Source organism: Uloborus diversus, chromosome 2, assembly GCF_026930045.1.
Source record: "Uloborus diversus isolate 005 chromosome 2, Udiv.v.3.1, whole genome shotgun sequence".
Classification (NCBI taxonomy): domain Eukaryota; kingdom Metazoa; phylum Arthropoda; class Arachnida; order Araneae; family Uloboridae; genus Uloborus; species Uloborus diversus.
In genome coordinates, this window is record NC_072732.1 from 163,417,692 (window position 1) to 163,435,927 (window position 18,236).

Consider the following 18,236-nt stretch of genomic DNA (forward strand, 5'->3'; position numbering starts at 1 on the left):
GACCCTCAGAATGACACCATCTTTCCACACATTTTAAACCATGTGATAGGATTGAGGAGACAGTGTCTAAGAACTTGCCTCTGGCCATAATGACCACATCATCAGCATAGCCACAGCAAAAAAGGCCAGAAGAAGTAATGCTTTCAAGCAGCAAATCTACAACAAGACACCAAAGGATAGGTGAAAGAACACCACCCTGTGGACATCCAGCATTTGCGTGAACAGTTAAATCGACACCACTAAGAGAGGCATTGACAAACCTATACCGTAACAAATTTTCAATCCAATTACAATAGTTACATCAATACCCCTACTGGCAAGGGCTCTCAAGATAGCAGTAACAGGGACTCTATCAAAGGCACCTTCAATATCAAGGAAGACAGCCAGAGCTAACTCCTTGTCCTTATAAGACTTCTCCAAAATAAAGGAGAGACTATATAAGGCAGTTTCAGTAGACCTGCCAGGCTGACAAGCATGCTGAGAAGGAGAGAGAGGGGAGACTTTCAACACTGTTTCCCTAATATGTCTATCAACCAACTTCTCCAAAGCCTTCAATAAAAAGGAGGTGAGACTAATAGGTCTAAAAGACTTAGCCTCAAAGTAGTTATCTTTTCCAACTTTTGGTATAAAGATAACCTTGGTATGCCTCCAAGCAGTTGAAACGTGCTCGAAAGCAATACAAGCTCTAAAAATCCTACAGAGTACAGGGGCAAGAACCTCAATACCCTTTTGAAGAAGGGCAGGAACGATGCCATCCATACCAGGAGTCTTGAAAGGCTTAAATGAGTTAATTGCCCAAAGAACCCTTTCATAAATGACAATGCTTCTAGCACAGTCCCATTTGCACTTTGTACACCATCTAACAGGTAATGTGGCTGAAGGGAGTGGGCCATTTATAACATTTGAACCGGGAAAGTGGACCTTTAGCATCTCTGCTGGGGTATCACCTCCAGATTCAGTGAAGCTACCGTCAGTGCGCTTTAGTGTATTTAGGTCGCAATTCCCGTCTCTGGTCATGAATTTTGTAATTCTGGCCATAGCAGGAACATCCTTAATATTATCACAGAAATTCCTCCAGGAAGCATATTTAGCATCCCTGATGGCTTTATTGTAATCAGTGAGGGTGCTTTTATAAGTACCCCAATCACCATTCTTCTTAGCTCTGTTGAAGAGCTTTCTGCATTTGCTACGTAGATTACTGATCTCTCTAGACCACCAAGGAACTGACCTTGGCGAGTCAGTGACATTAGCCTTACAGTTCTGGTAGTAGGATTGGAGAATGGCACGTTGCAACTGGCCAACAGACAACTCCAAATCCAATAATGAATTAAACTTACCAGACAAACCGTGAATTGACAACTTGAGGTCCTCCTTAAAGGTCTCCCAGTTGGTGTTCCTGGGATTCCTAAAAGGGAAAGTATGTCTCTTTAGACCTGTAACAGAGAAAGAGATTAGTCGGTGATCAGATAAAGTTGTTTCATCAGATACCTTCCAATCTGTAACCTGATCAACACAAGAATTGTTGCAGATTGTAAGGTCAATAACCTCCTTCCTATTGCATGTAACAAAGGTAGGTTCATTGCCCTTATTTAAAAGACAAAGGTCATACATTAAAATGTCCTCCAACAAGTTATCACCACGTTTGTTACAATCAGAGCTGCCCCAAACAACATTGTGAGCATTGGCATCACTACCGATGATGAACTTCTTATTGTTACTTTTTAGAATTCTCAATGAGTGCCTTCATACTCTCAAAGAGAGGTTCTTGCTTTTCAAAAGGTAAGTAAGCCGACATAAAGATAATTTCTTCCTTGTGTCTAACATCTCCTTAAGTGATCCTGACAGCAACATTATCTCCGTCCAAGTACTTAATGAGATTAAGTGCATTTAACCTAGTGCAAACAAAAATGCAGGCTCTGGGTCTAGCACAGGTAAGATCATAATGCAACTTATGATCTTTAACATTTAGACCAAGGATTTTACCATGTCTGGTCCAAGGTTCCTGAATCAATGCAATATCAAAATCGCCTCTAGCCATCCTCCCACTTAAAAGAGCAGAAGCAGCACGGCTATGGTGAAGATTAATCTATGCTATCTTAATGCCCATAATCATAATAGAGCAAAAAAAAAAAAGAGAGAAGGGGCAAAAGCCCAATAAATACTAAGGAGGCTTGACAGCCACCACCCCTTTAGACTCAGATAAAGTCTCATCCTGCGACATAGGCGAAGTAGGCGTGAGAGTCTCATCAGAGCCAGAATCATATTCTAACATACTAAGAGAGAGCATAGTACTCTCTTCTTCAGAGCTGCTTACCTTTGGGGTTTCCTCCTGTGAAGAGGGACCCTGCTCCTTTGATGTAGAAGCCTGCTCCACTTGAGCCACACCGGTCTTGACATTGGGATCACTCAGAATCTTGAAGGTACCACAATCAAGGCCAGTATAGGCTCCATAATCAGCATTTTTGATTGCTTCAGCAGACTCCAGATCAACCTCAAAGATCCATCTTATGGTGTATTGTTCCTCCACTTTGTGGATGAAACGCCACTCCTCAGATTTCAACTCAGAGTTTAATCTGTTGATTCTTTTAAGCAACACTCCTGCATCTCTAGTAAAGACATCCTTGGTTTTGAAGGCAACTTTAATAGGCTTTGGTAACTCATTAGCCCAGACAACCTTTAGTGCAGTGCCACCAACAACTTCAACATTGCCATTGAGTATGTTCCAGAGCCACACAGTGGTTTCAGTATCGTCACAATGGACAATCAATGCACCAGCATGTGCGACAGCCCTTTGGATTTTTGGCGTATGCTCCCCAGTGGGGATCAGATCCGTTCTTTTGAGGATTTCGAGTTGGATCCTCTCCGCCTCATTTTGGGATAACCTCTCCCTTGGATAGGTTTCTCTAATGACAGCCAACTTAAACATACTTGCTGCCTGAGCATAGGTCAGCAAGTGACCTGTCCTCACTCTTTTAGCTGTGGTAGTTTGAGCAGGAGAAGGGGTTGAAACCTCCGACCGAAGCCGTTTGGTTCCTCCAACCTTCTCAGGAATGGCTGGCCCAGTAGCTTTCGCCTCCCGTGCCTGCTTTCTTTTCTTTTGTCTGCGCTTTTGTGATTTTGAAGGTGCACCCTGCCCCCCTACTGCAGAGTTGGCAGATTGCAGAACTGCATCCTCGCCGCCTCCAACAGCAAGGTTGCTTGTTACACCTTTTACGCCAGGATCCAGCTCCATAGGAGCCATTTCACAGGCTGATTGGGTACCTTCAGCAGAAGAACCCAACCCTTCATTTTTTTTGTTGTTTTTATTTTCCAAATCATTTTTTGTTTCTTTATTTATAATCGAATTATCCATAAGAGAACCTGAGAACTGGGAGGTGAAAAAATGTCGACACCCGCATAGCCTCCCTGTACAGGTGCAAGGCTGGATACAACGAGGTTTCGCCTGGTTCCTCGAGGGGACCGTTTGAGACATCAGAAAACCCAGATGCCACTCATCCATCAGCACGGTGCCTCACACCTTAGATTGGGTATCCATTTTAGTCACTTTTTACGACACACATGGACTACGTTGCGACTATTCTGCTCCGGTCACCAAACGGAGTGCTGGCGTTCAGTTCACCGTTAACAAAAACAGCTATCCAGGGGCAGGACGAGGATCAACCAGCTCACCCCCAAGCTTGATGATAAAGATGAAATAGTAAAAATGTTATGGTCAAGCATCTGGAACAGAAAATAACGAAGAGTGGCAAACTGGAACATACTGTAAATGAGTGCCTCACATCATAAAAAGTGATAAGATGTTTAAAGATCTGTAAATACCTAATAAAATTGCTAAATTACTGTTTTTTATTAAATTTTTCATGTTTACTTTTAGCCCTAGGAGTTATTAAGTTTGTTGATTTCAATAAATTAGAATATTTTAATGTCACTCACTAATCGTAAGGAAGATGATTTGATACATGAACCTTATGGCAAAAGTCATCTTTTTGAATCATTTGAAACTGAAGGCAGAAAATTCTTGAATTGACTGTGTCTGAAGCAGTCTTAAGTATTTGAATACAAACAATGCATATTTCAACTAGAAAATCATTTCAGATAGTTGGCTTAGGATAAACTTGTTGGTGATCAGTCCCATACATGTCGCTTGGACCATCTGGCTCTTTAAGAAAAACCCGCACAAGGAATAAATCCGTATGATGATCATCATTTTCTCTGTTGAAAATTAAGTGCTCATTTCTTTTGCCCTAGAATACAGTGAAACTTTGGTAACTTGACACATGAATAACTCAACATTTATTTTTCTTTTGGTTTGACCATTGCTAATTTCAATGGGCTAAAACCTCTCTAACTTGACACACATTTGCAGGAACCCCTATAAGCCAACATCTGATTGCTATGTTAGTCCAACTTTTGCTACCAACATTCTTCCATATTAACCTTTTCTCAGAATTTTAGACTGTAGTTTCTTGATCAGTCAATCCTTTTCTGGAAAGCACTTTCATAGAATTGCATCTTTCATTAAGAGAAGTCAACCACCACTTTGTTCTGGTAGTGCAATAATAAAAGGTTAGGAAGGAGTAGAATAAATGTACCCAGGGTAGTCCTTGAGAAAAAGGTAAAATGAAGCATGTTTTTCAAACAAGCGTGAGCAAGACTTTTTGTTTTCTGTTATATTTTATCTGAATGCTAAGCACTAGTAAGTAAGTGATACAGAAACTCTTTTGAAATTAAAATTATGGAACCTCAGTAAGTTGACATCTGCTTAAGTGGACATGCTTTCATGTTCCCTTCGGATGTCGAGTTATCGAGGCTCTACTGTATTTAGTTCATATAACAATGCATGACCCTTAATAATTTCTCACTTTTTATGTTTAAAAATTTTACAAACTCATTCAAAGGGAATATTCAGGTAGCATTATATTGTGACCCGGTAAGGAAAGTGACACAACTCAAAATTGGAGAAAAACATACTTGCTATTAATTTTAAATCCGAATTTAATGCTTTTTCGTTCCACAAAACTCACACAAAGTTAGCTTAGATAACTGCTGGAGTAAAAACAATATAATCAATAGTAACAAATTGTTAAAATTTCATACTTTAAATATGCATTATTAATTTTAACAACAAAAGCTAGCCAGTAAACATAACATCATAATGGTTTTTAGCTTATTGTAATATTTGAAATCAAATCACTTGAAACTACTTATTGCATAAAACCTTAATTTTCTTCAATGCTGTTTTTTTATAAAAAAAAATTAATGGTGTCACTTTCCTTGCCGGGGTGTGGTATGTTGAAAGTAAGTATGACATTTATTTATAATGGGTTTTTTTCTTTATGTTCTGCATTTTTTTAAAACTGCATTTTTCTCTCTGCATTTTTTTTAAAATAAAAAGTAGTGTAATTTAATTGTATTTTATTCCTTAGTTGTCTGCCTACAGTGCTGCTCGGAAATCTGTTGATTCTGTCCTAGCTATTCAACCTAAAAATGTTAAAGCACTTTTTAGGAAAGGAAAGGTACTTTTTAAATATATATATATATCTAGAATTATATTTTTAGGCATTTCTATTAATTGTGGTTATTTCCATTGTTCTTCAATTTTTTGTGTTCCTTAGTGTGACATAAGAAATTTTCCTACTTTAAATGAACAAACTTAGAAATTCTTTATTAGAATAGCAGCTTAACTTTAAAATTTTAATTCTTTTTAATTATTTCTTTCTTTGTCATTTTGAAATGTATTTTACTTAAGTTGAATGTTAGGAAGAAAGATTCTTTGAAATTCTGTAAATATCTACAATTCCGTTTAATCAAGAAAGTTTTCAACATGAAGGGAACAATTAGCAAAGTTGCCATTTCTTTGCTATGTTTTGCACAAAATGTATTATAGTGTTGGTTTTGTAAAATTCTATTATTAATGTAACTTGTGTATCAGTTTTTTCATTTCCATTAATACCATATTTTTGATTTATATCGACTGTTAGGATATAGATTTTCAAATAGGATGAGCCTTGAATGTGTCGGTAATCAAAATTAGTTAAGTAGTTTATGTTTAGACGTGGCTTTAATATTTTTGTTTAAATTTATTAATTTATATTTTCAATTAAATGTTAAAACTTCACAATTTTTTTTTTTTTTTTATGTTTTTCAAACTGTACCTTATACAGTTAGATTTGTCACAAAACAGTTACTGGTTCAAAAAAATAATTAATACAAAACAAAAAGATTGGGTTTGTCTTAGTAGGAAATTAAGGGGGAAACCAGTTTAGAAGGTTAAAATGTCAGTAATCCAACGTTATTAAGCACAAAACTTGCAAATGATTGCAGACACGTGTTTCGGTGTCACAAGGAACACCTTTTTCAATGCAAAGAAGTGTGAGCTTTTGGATGAAAAGTCATCCGAGAAAAGCAACACGGTGGAACAGGAGGTAGTATAAATATCAAAAAATAGAAATTAAACAAAACAAAAAAGATAAAATGACACATGGAGACAAAATTTATTATATAATTCCATCAGGAAAAAACCGTTAAGTAATAAATTTTAAAAGAAAACCCATAAACAATGCAAAAAGTCCAAAAATGAAACCACTCTGAATAAATTAGCAATAAATTTACCAGCGGGAAAAACTATGTATGGAAGCAATGTATCAAATGGAGAAATGCAGAAAAAACAGAGTGAAGGATAAACATATTGGAATTAGTTAATCACAAAACGAAATAAGAAAGCAAAAAATGAAAAAATAAAAGTAAGAAATGTACGACGTTTACATAAAAATAATAGAAAATCTAAACCAATTTTAACAAAGGAGTCCACACAGAAGAAAAATAGGGAATTGCAGTAAGATCGTTAACTAAATTAGAACGGTTCCTCAGGATGTGAAAAGATTCCCAAAAATCAAGATCCAACGAATTGGGGCATTTTTGGATAATTTGATAAGAGTTAAAATCAAAAGAGTGATTCGATTCCCAACAGTGTTGAGCAATACTGGATTTATTCAGCTGTTGTTTTCTCACATAGCTTTGATGTTCTTTTAACCGAAATTTCAAAGAACGGCGGGTCTGTCCGATGTATCCGAGTCCGCAATTGCAAACAATTTTATAGATCCCACAGCAATTAAGAGGGTGAATAGAATCTTTAAGAGAAGAGAAAGAAAGTTTATTAATAGGAGAAAATACCACTTGGAATTGGAATCGCTTCAGAATCTTAGCAACCTGAAAACTGATACCAGTGAAGAAAGGCAGAGCAACTAAATTCTTAGTGTTAAAAGTTCTATTAAGAACAACATTTTGAGATTTTTTGCAAAGTTTTTTATAAATGGAATCAACTAAGGTGGGCGGATAGTCTCTATCAACAGCCACAGCTCTTATATAGTTAAGTTCCGCATTAAGAAGCTCAGGTGAAGAACAAATATTCATTGCACGATAAACATATGTGTTGAAAGCTGAATATTTTTGATTAGGAGGGTGAGACGATAATCTATGTGGGGGTAAGGAAACAGCAAAAGGTTTACGATAAACCGTAGTTTCAAAACCGGACTCAGTTCGAGAAACGAGAACATCCAGAAATGGAAGGCAATTATTCTGTTCTTTTTCACAAGAGAATTGAATATGAGGATCAATGGAATTTAAAATGGATAAAGTATCATCAATGCTTAGTTGACCGTGGTTCATAAGAACAAAACAGTCATCAACATAGCGAACATAGAATTGAAACTGTAGTTTCTGAAACAACTTGACCTCAAAGTAATGCATGTAAATATCACTAAGGATGGGGCTAAGTTCTTTATTCAGTTTAGAAGGGTAAAAATATTCACTTTTTTATGTCAGAAAACATTAGTAAAACTATTCAAGAAAATTTTGCCAAAATTTCAGGGAAAAATTCCAATTAGTTCCATTGCTATGAGCACTTTAAGTGACTGTGGAGATTCAGAAACGCTCACAGCATTTTTTTTCCCCAACATGTTTTCTCAAAACAACTTTTTTTCAACTGGTGGGCATTCTAACCCAAAGAGTTATTGACCAATCGTTCTGAAAATTTATGTGCATATTCTTTAGTCAATTATACTCTGTATGAACCTAACTCTTTGATAATATTATGAATTAAAAAATAATAATAATGCAAGACATGTGAAAAAAAAAAAGATAGAAAAACATAACATTGTAATTAAACGCCTCAGAAATGTGCAATTTTCAACATTTTTGATGACAGGTTCATATTCTTAGAAAATATGTTGTTTATGAGAAAGAAAAATTGTAATGATTGCATACAAAATCTGTGGCTTCAAAAATGCCTACCAGCAACAAATCCTGATGGGGGACCTTCCATGGACAGCAGCTTCTAATGCCACTAATTCTGGTAGAAATGACTTCAAAAAATTACTGAGTGCACTTCAAAAAAAGATGAATCTAAGACTCTCTAAGTTTAAAGAAATTTTGATTATTTCTTTCCTGTTTAAAAAAAATCATGAAAAACACTAAAATTTTAGCCTCCTAAACTGGTTTCTCCCCTTAAATTGAAATAAGCTCATGTATTTTATGAATTTTTCTTTATGTAAAAATATTTTGAGTAGTATAATAATGCACATTATCTTATGTGGGAAAACTGTTCTATGTCCTCAAGTTTTGCATTTATATTTAGAAAACATGTTGTGTTCAAGGCATAGAATTAATGTCACAAACCCTTTTTGTTTCCAAGTAGATACCTTGATACAAATTATCAACAGCATTCTCTTTTCTTTTCTTTAATGTTTATAATTTGGTTAAAAAAAAAAGTGTTTGAAATGCTAAAGCAGAGATTAATATATTCTGTACACTTAACAACTGTACATAAATAATAATGTTGTTTTCTGTATATTAAGAGACCAGATCAAATTTGATGAATTTTCCTTCGTGCTTTTATCATTTTCATGTATTTTTTTTAAAATGGGACGTCCTTAATAATTTAGTGTTTCTAAAAATAATTGCATGATACATGACTATATAAAAGAACAGAGAAGAAGTTAATTTTAAATTTATTTCATTTGGTTTGTGTTTAAAAATTATTTTAGCATCTGAATATTTACATTGCTTAGTAAATTGTGAGTGAATACATCATTTGTACGCTTTTAAAACACCTTGAAAACTGCTTGAAAAAGTTTAATTTTCAAGTGCTTTTAAGCCTTGAAAAATATCAAAATGTGTATCTTTGAATCTAGTGGTTTATTTTAAAAAGGTACATTTAAAACAGTTGTAAAAATATTTTTGAGGAGATTTTCTTTTTTTTTTTTCCTCTTTTTTTTCTCTTTTTTTTTTTTTTTTTTCTTTTTTTGTATACTACAAAAATCTTAATTTTTCCCCCAAAAAATCAGATTGTTTTGGGGATTTTTTTTAAAACTCTAGTGACAAATTTAGTCCACTGAAAGAATCGACTTGTTTAAATCTTTCACTCAACTAAATTTTCTCAATGAAAATTGACTCATTTAATAAAAATCTTGTCTTTGAAACTCGCTAACATTGAGCTCATGCTTTGCCGAAAAGTGTGCATGCAGTATTTGAAATCCAAATCCTTTTGCATCTTGATAATTTTACAAATATTTTAAAAGTTGGGGACTATTTTAACATTGCTACCTTAAATTTGCTTATTTTATTTTTTGTTTTAACAATTCACTTATTTTATTAATTTTATTTTAATTATTAAATAATTGGCCACATCAATCAGCACTGTTATTGCCGAATATGCAGGTTGAAATACTGGTACTCTTGAATCGCATGCGACTATTAACAATAGATTAGATGCCAAATATATATGTACATTAAAAATCATGGCTTGTATAACGCAAACAATCATTGCAAAAATATCATATGTTTCCTAACTTCAGTCACAGTAGAACTTGAGATGTCTTCTGAAATTTTGCAAATTTTTATTCTGCATCAGTCTTTAATTTTTAAATATTACTTATTCAATCTTATAAGTCAGTGGTAGTTAATTTGATCCTTAGAATCTATTAAAGTTTGATTTTGAAGCTTTAATAGTGTAGGGTAAATGGATTTGTTTAATGCTGAAACTTTTATGTGAACTGTAACCAAATCAACACTTGTTAATTTATTATTGTAGAAAAGTTCACTCTTTCAAATAGTCCTAACGATTCCTTGGAAAATTATTTTATCCTTGAGAAGTCCTTAAATACACTTTGAAAAATATTTCAATTTTGTGTACAAACCATACAATAGCAACTTAGCATGAATTCTCATTAACAATCATCAACAAAGGGGCGGATTATGTTGTTCTTAGAAATTGTTTATTCATAGTGCATCAACTCTTTTCTTTTTTAAAAATATTTTTAAAATTTAAAATTAAAAAAAAGTTTGCAAATTTGTGATAACTTTTTGAATACCTTTTGAAACACTATTTTTTTATTTCAATGATGCTAACACTGGTAAATAAGTAGTTAATATGTTGCAGAGATATTTGTTAAATAATGAACATTTTCTCTCGTTATTTCTTAGCTTTGGGGCTGTCCATGAATGATGTCACACCTTCTTTCAGCATTTTTCAATGTGTCACAAAGTTACACATTGCCTTACCCTCTTCCCTTCCTTTGTTGCATGTCACACTATTTTTCATAAACATACTGTTATAAAAAAATGATGTTCCACTTCTTGTTGATCCTTCTCTTGGAATGTATAGTTGTTGGTTCAACGTTGAAAATTATTTATGTCTGCCTTCCTATGAATATGATACTTATTTTTTTACTATTGATAGATAAAACCAAACAATTATTGTTCTGTATATTCTTTAGGAATATATTAAGCAAAAATGGTAATGATGTTGTTTTCAATTACAGAAACAAGTAGGTTATATTTGTAGTTAGGTTGGTGTTTAATATATTGGTGTTTTCTAATTGTACAATTGTAATGTAATGATTTATTATTCTAGATTTTGTCAATGTTAGGTGAGACAGAAGATGCCATTAGTTGTTTGAAAACTGCTGCTGCTTTAGAACCAGATTCCAAGGTAGTTTTTCTCAACTATAAGAGTATTGTAATTTTGAGCAACTGTTAATACTATAAATTAAGTTGAAGAAAAATTACTTATAATTCTGACTCATACCTGTGAACAGTTTCTTTAAATTATAGTCTAAAAATCTAAAGAAACTTGTAAATATTTATTGCAATGAAACTAAGTATTATGCTGTTTAGTAGTTTATAAAATGTTAATAAAATTTAAAAAAAAAAACACTGAAAACTTATTTAATCAATTGAAAAAAACAATGTTGCATGACAGTGCCTAAGTGGGGTTAAAAACAAACATAATCCACAAATTAAAATAAGTAGTATGTGTCAATATTCCATTGACCTTCATCACCTATGTGTAAAAATTATTGCATAATTCTTCATTCAAGGATCATGGGTGCAAGACTTTCCGTCTCAGGACGGATTTCCGTCTTGGACAAAATTTCCGAGACGGAGGTCGGGACGGAAATAAATTCGCTGACTTTCTCTAAGTTTTTACTTAAAAAGGAAAATTTGAGTGCTTGAAAAATGTGCTTTAATATATTACTGGACCGTTCATAAACACGAATTTACATCGACATTCTCTCGGTTTTCCGCCATGGGCTTGTTTCGTTTGCAACGTACTTTTGGAGGAGTGGCTTTTCGACTCGCGCCATGTGACTTTTTTTAGGTATAGCTTTGTTATTTCAAACTCACTGCATTGCAGATCAAGGAGTTGCTCGCTATTCTTCCCGATTTTTCGAAATAATCGACTCTAATTGAAAACTTAGCCTTTTCTTATGCTATTTTCGATCATCTTTTCGTTTTTTTTTTTTTTTTTTTTCATTTGCGCGTGTTTTTTTTTTTTTTTTTGCAAACTTTACACGCATTTATGAAAGCTATGTACGCTCTTAAAATGTCTTAAGAGTTGAATCTGAACCACCGAATGAGAGTGATTGCTGACTAGATGAAATGTTTTCGCCACGGCAAAGGGCATCCGCATACCAGGTAAAACGGAAACTCAGGGATTTTTTATACTTTAATGAAATTGGGAATTTTGGAAATAATCGAGGAAAAATTTCAAGCTGGTTGGAAGCACCGATGGGCAACCGTTCCTGCATTTTTGACAAAGACTTGAGGAATCACTAAATTCCAATGTCATTGAATCTAATACTCGCTAGAATAGAAATATGGGGAGGGGGAGAGAAAGGAAAGGAGAAAAATAAAGGCAGCACGAGTTTGTGAAAAAAACGCTGCTCTTGCAAAGAGGGTAAGTCCGCAAATTGACCCACGATACTGAGGTCTTAAAACGTTTATATTTTGGATAATCTGAGAGGAGTGGGGGGGGGGGGCTACTCAAGGACTCCAGCATAAAATATCAAAAATGAATTGAAAACCGTTTTTGAAGCTCGGAGTGGTTCGATATTTCTCCTCTGCAAAACTCTTAAAAATTTAAAAGTCAAAAAGTTTTAGGCTCTCTTTAATGATGTAAAAGTGGGGAGGGGGAAGTTTAAAAAAAAAATCAAACTGGAGTCTTAAAAACACTAATTTAGGCAATCTTTGGTGAATTTATGATATAAGGTTTTGGTGTTCTAACGTGAAAATGTTTTGTAGCTGATGTATTAAAACTATTTGAGGCTATACTTAAATGACTTAAGTGAAAGGGCATTTGGGACCCTCTCCCGAAAAGTATTTGTAATTGAAGTCTTAGAACTTTTAGGCTGTCTTTGGCAATGTCAAGAGGGAGGGAGGGGGCTCTCTTTGGGCGAAATTCCGAAACTGGAGTCTTAAAAGCGCAACTTTAGACCGTCTTTGGGTTCGGGGTTCCTCTTCCCCAAAAAATATTCAAAGCTGAAGTATTCGAAACTCAGCTTTAGGTAATCTTAAGAAGACTGAAGAAGAGGGAATCGGAAGCCTTTATCTCAATAAATTTATAATTTAAATTCTTAAATCTTCGGTGATGAAAAGTGGAAACCGCAAATTGAAGTCAAATTTTGTGAACTTAGAGGAAGGAGTTCGGGGGGGGGGGGGTCTCTTTACCCGAAAATTTCTCCGTGCTGAAGTATTGAAATGTTATTTTGGCTATTTTTGAGTGAGTTAAGAGTTCGGGAATTCAGGGGCCTTTCTCGAAACATTTTCGAAATTGAGATCTTAAAACTGTGGGTTGTCTATGGCGATGTGTGGAGGGGAGTTGCTTTCTCAATAGAAAAATAAATCTTAAACAAAAACTTACACTGCGTTTAGTAAACACAATGGAAGGGGGGGGGGGGTGTTATTCCGCACCCCAGCCCGAAATATTTCCATTTCTGAAATTTTTAGAGTTTTGTTTTGGGCTATGTTTGGATGACTTAAGGGGAAGGGTGTTGGAAGAATCTTTCAAAAAGTTTCCGAAATCAAAGTATTAAAACTTTTTAGGCGGTCATAAGTCATGTTTATAGGTAAAGGGAGTACTATTCCTACAAAAAAAAAAAAGGAACTGAAGCCTTAAAAATTGAAATTTAGGACATTTGTAGTGAACTCAGAGCGAAAATATTTTGATGCTGAAATATTTAAAGCGCCACTTTAGGCTATATTTGAGTGCCTTAAGAGGGATGCGATTCGGGGAACCTGCCTGGGGTTAGGATTCAGTTCCCGTATTACTTTTTTTTTAATTAATGAATATTGGAAAGGGTACCTTGTTCAAAAAATATATCTACTTCACTGAAGCTTTTTTTTATTGCTATTTTCACCATCTGCTATCTTATAAAAGAATTCTTTTTCAAATGAAGACTGTGGGGGGAATGGTGCCAGTTCATTATCATTAGTCGCCCATACCCTTCCCACACCATTCCTTCTTTTGTGCTTTGTTGGCGCTACCTTGGGTAGACTTTCCGATCAGAACTGATTTATGTTGCAAAAGTGAAAATCTTATGTCCTAAGCGATTTTATTGCTACAATAAAAATGTTTACGATCGATAAAAAACTAATGGTGGGGAGCTGCGAATGCTTTTACCCCTAACATTATCCAACATCGTCTAAAATTGCGTTTTTTGAACAAAGGGAGTACAAACGTTATGAAAGAGGAAGTACAATTTCGTTTTTAAAGCTACAATTTCGGGGAGAGCCCAGAGCGCCTCCCCCCCCCCCTCTTTCCCTAATATTTTTTGAAGGTTGCCCAATATTGTGATTTTCGGACTATCAGTTTGAAATAATTGATATAAGAGTCCCTGAACCCCTCCTTTCCCGGAACTTTATCAAAATGGCCTACCATAGCATGTTTTGGACTCAAATTTGGAAAAATGTCTGGAGGAGAGCCCCCAGACCCCCCCCCCCCTTATTGCCGGAAATTAGGTTTTTTGGAATTATGATGCCAAAACGCTTAAATATTGCAATTTAAAGGATTAAATTTTAAATCAAACACAAATTCCAAAACTGGCATTATTAAAATCTACAACATTTATACACAAATTTTTCCTTAAGCCCGCATGCGGGCGGGGGAGGGGGGGGGCTGAAAATATTTTCCGTCTTGAACACATCACCATACTTGCACCCATGTCAAGGATTTTCACAGCATTTCAGAATCAGTAGTAGTGGCTGGTAGTGCTAGGGATAATTTTTATTTCAGTTGCAAAAATGCCACAAAATATCTGTCCTTTCAAGAAACCATACAACCAGTGATCACATGCCATAAGAGTGCAGTACATACAACTGACTTTCATGAACGACTTCAATACCAGTAACCTTTACACGTCAGAATAGTGTATCTAAACATTCAAAGGGCATGGAAGAAATATCAGACTTGGGAAAGAATGATTTTATGTTTTCTAAGCTGTGTATGGGAAACTATTTATACTTATGTTCTGAAATCAGGATACAGTTTTACAATGTATGTCTTTAAAAAGCATTTCAAAGACAATATGCAGTGATTCTAAATAAGCCCATCTTCAACTCAGATGTTGGGTGTTTTGATGCACCTATTAAAAAAAAAAAAAAAAAGAAAGAAAGAAAGAAAAATAAATTAATTTTAAAATTGAAAAATATGAAATGAAATAAGAAAAGCTAATATATTTAGGAGATTTGATTTGGATGAATTGGATGAACATAACTTTTCTTTTCTTGCATGAAAACTCATTTGAACACAAATTTCGTGATTGCAGGGACCAAAGTCGTCCTATATTTCCTATAAATCCTATATTTTTCAAAAAAGTTCAAAAACCATCCTATATGTCCTATAAATCCTATATTTCCGAAAAAAATCTTATATTTTTGGTACTCCAGAGGAATTCTACACCTTATGCATACAAGTTATGTGACCTTTCATCGAAAATTATGCCATGCTTCATCAAAAAAGAAGTTCTTAAAGGGAAAACTGTTTAAAATATAGTTGAGTTAGATCCAATAGAAGATTTGAAATTTCATGTTGATAAAACGTTGCCCTGATAGCCCCAAATGTACCACAAAAACATTTATTCAAGTTAAAAAACATTAAAGTATCCTGCACTTGGCCTAAAATTTATAATTTTCTTTAGAAAACTATTTTTATATATATTTTTTAAAAATCATAAGGTAAATATTGAGAAATTATAAAGCTGAAAAATATAAACTATAAAGTAGATTATTAGCATTAAGTAGGAGATTTTGCTATCATGCAGTATTTCAATCTCCCACATAGTACTCAAAATATGGGTTTTCTCATGTTTCAGTTAATTTTTCATTTTAAATACATTATTTTTTTATTACTCACTTGCAAATGTTGATTTGAAAATGTGTTTGCTAATAATTTTTGAAATTGATTTTTATAAATTTTTGTATATATTTTTAAAAAAAAAATGAATAGAAAAAATCATTTTTTGAAAAAAGGCCTCCTGTTGTTTACCTTAATATTTTTTGATTTTGATAAATGTTTTTGTGGTACTTACGGGGCTATAGAGGCAACGTGTTATCAACATGATATTTTAATTTCCCAAAAAAATTTTCTTGATTCAGCCTAGTACGTAAGTGCTGGTTCACAATTTCAGACGCAAGTCGGCACGGGTTGTCGTTGTTAAAATCAAATGAATATTTTTAGTTGCTTTGACATAAAAGAAAAAAATATTAGAGGGTGCAAAATTTAATCTTTTTTTTTTTTGGTGTTCTATAAATCCTATATTTTTTTCAAAATGTGTTCTATATTTTTTTCAAAAAATGGCTTATATTTTGTCAGTTGGTCACTTTGATCCCTGTGATTGTTAAAACGTTGAATGAAAAATAAAGGGAGAGGAAATTGACAATGCTACAAAAAAAAAAAAAAAAAAAGGGATACATTTGTCTTAAGTTTCCTATTTTAGTACAATTAACTATTGTATATTTAGTAAAATAAGTGTTAAAAAAAAGTTTGATTTATTTTCATTTCTAAACACTATCATTTATTTTTATTTTTTACATTTAGATAATTCAAGTTGAATTGACAAAGTTAAAAAATCAACACAAAAAAGAAGAGATGAAACAAAAAGCCATGTACCAAAGAATGTTTCCAAGAAGTGAACCAAAAAAGATGAACCCTCTTTCACAAGTAAGTGCTAAGCATTGAAGGGCGGAGTAAGGTCAATTCTCTTGACATATAAAAAGCATATTTTTGATGATACAGTTAATACATATTTATTTATATATGTCTACAATTACTACTCAATGAAGTAACATGTGAAGAATATTTTGTTAAGTTTTCACTGAATTTCAAAAAGAACTGAGCCATTGACAGCAACTTTCTGCTTTTATGCCTCAATAATGCCTTCATAACTCATCACTGGATCATCTGAAATGAAAAAATCAAAGTGATTTTACTAATGAGTTTCTGAAAATGTTTTATTATTGATTCTTCACCAAAAAGATTAAAAATCATTCCTCTTTTAAAATGCGTTAAAATAAAGAAAATAATGATTATAATTAATAAACTTTGCATAATTATATCACCATTAATGTAAAGAAAAATGTGCAACTTCAAAAGGGCCAGTGCAATAGCTTTTGCGATACAGTTGATACCAACTCGATTAAGCTAAGTGTAAGAAAAATGCATTTTTAAATGTTTCAAATATTTTTACTCCACAGAACGAATATATGAGAAATTCCATGTCAACTGACCTAATTTTTCAATTGTCCCAGCTCGACCCTCTCCGATTTAGATGAAATTTTATAGAGGTGTAGAGATATCTTTGAAACTAACCAATGCAAATTTTCAGCTTTCAAGATCAAAATCCTGAGGATCTAGGCTCTCCCAAAAATATGATCCAAAATGGCAGATCAGCTTTTTGTGACAAAATATTGCAGAAAATTTTATCACACCGGAAGCCTGAAATTTTGGGAGCTTAAAGTATGTTTGGCCATTAATTCACTCAAGTATTTTTGTGAATTTGAGCTAGTTAGTTTTTGTGTAGCATGCGTGTAAACTTGTGAAAAAGCGCTGCGGGGAAATTTTTTCCTGTATTTTTTAGAATGTCGTAAAATCTTAAGAAATATTATTCAAAGGCTTGTGCTTTGTGACTCTGTTGTAAAAATACTTGTTTTTAATGGATAACAGTTGCAGAGCTTAAAAATATATTTTCAAAGAAATATAGTCTCTCAAAGTGGCTATCAAAACCGTTCAATTGAAAAATAGATAGAATGTCAAAGCGCTGTATCTCAAGTTTGTTCCCTCTCATCTTCTATTCGTTTCAGATCTTTTCAGATCAGATTTTTTCCTACCAAAATAAGTTTTTCTTTGATATGACAGTTCTCGAAAGGTGGGAGCAAACACAGAACTAAACTTGGAAGCTTTAACACCAAGTAATTTTTATTTTAATTCACTCAAATATTTTTGAGTAAAATTATAATACTCTATAGAAACAAGAATTGACATAAATTATGGAAAAAATGCTCTAGTGATACCCTTAAAAAATGTTTTCTTTGCTAAGAGGCACAATTTTGGACATTCAACTGAGCTAATGTATCATCAAAGAAAATTTTTTTTGAATTATTTCCATAGTGTTTCAAAAAAAATTAAGGGTATGAATCTCAAACTGAATAATTTTTTGATAATATTTTCCACAAATTACAAAAGTAAAGACAGATTATTTATTTTGTCAATGATTTTAGAAAAAAAGTAAGTGGGAAATTTATGCATGTCCAAAAGTTACGATTTGGACAATGCTATTATTTGAGAACTAAAAAGTGGTTTATATCTTTGAAAGGTATTTTTCGATCCTCAGAATCAATTTTTATTTATTTATTTATTTTTTTGAAGTGTTTTCAATATGCTTGTGCAGTATCTTTGAAGC

At 33.5% G+C, this 18,236-nt stretch overlaps 1 protein-coding gene across 1 annotated transcript in view; it reads left to right on the forward strand.

The window, feature by feature from the left end:
* LOC129217467 (peptidyl-prolyl cis-trans isomerase FKBP8-like) overlaps positions 1–18,236 on the forward strand; it is a 66,746-nt gene that overhangs the window by 38,372 nt on the left and 10,138 nt on the right. Inside the window, exons 8-10 of the mRNA XM_054851770.1 lie at positions 5,427–5,516; positions 10,913–10,990; positions 16,376–16,498. Coding sequence (XP_054707745.1) covers positions 5,427–5,516; positions 10,913–10,990; positions 16,376–16,498 — 291 coding nt within the window. The remainder of the gene's footprint in view (positions 1–5,426; positions 5,517–10,912; positions 10,991–16,375; positions 16,499–18,236) is intronic.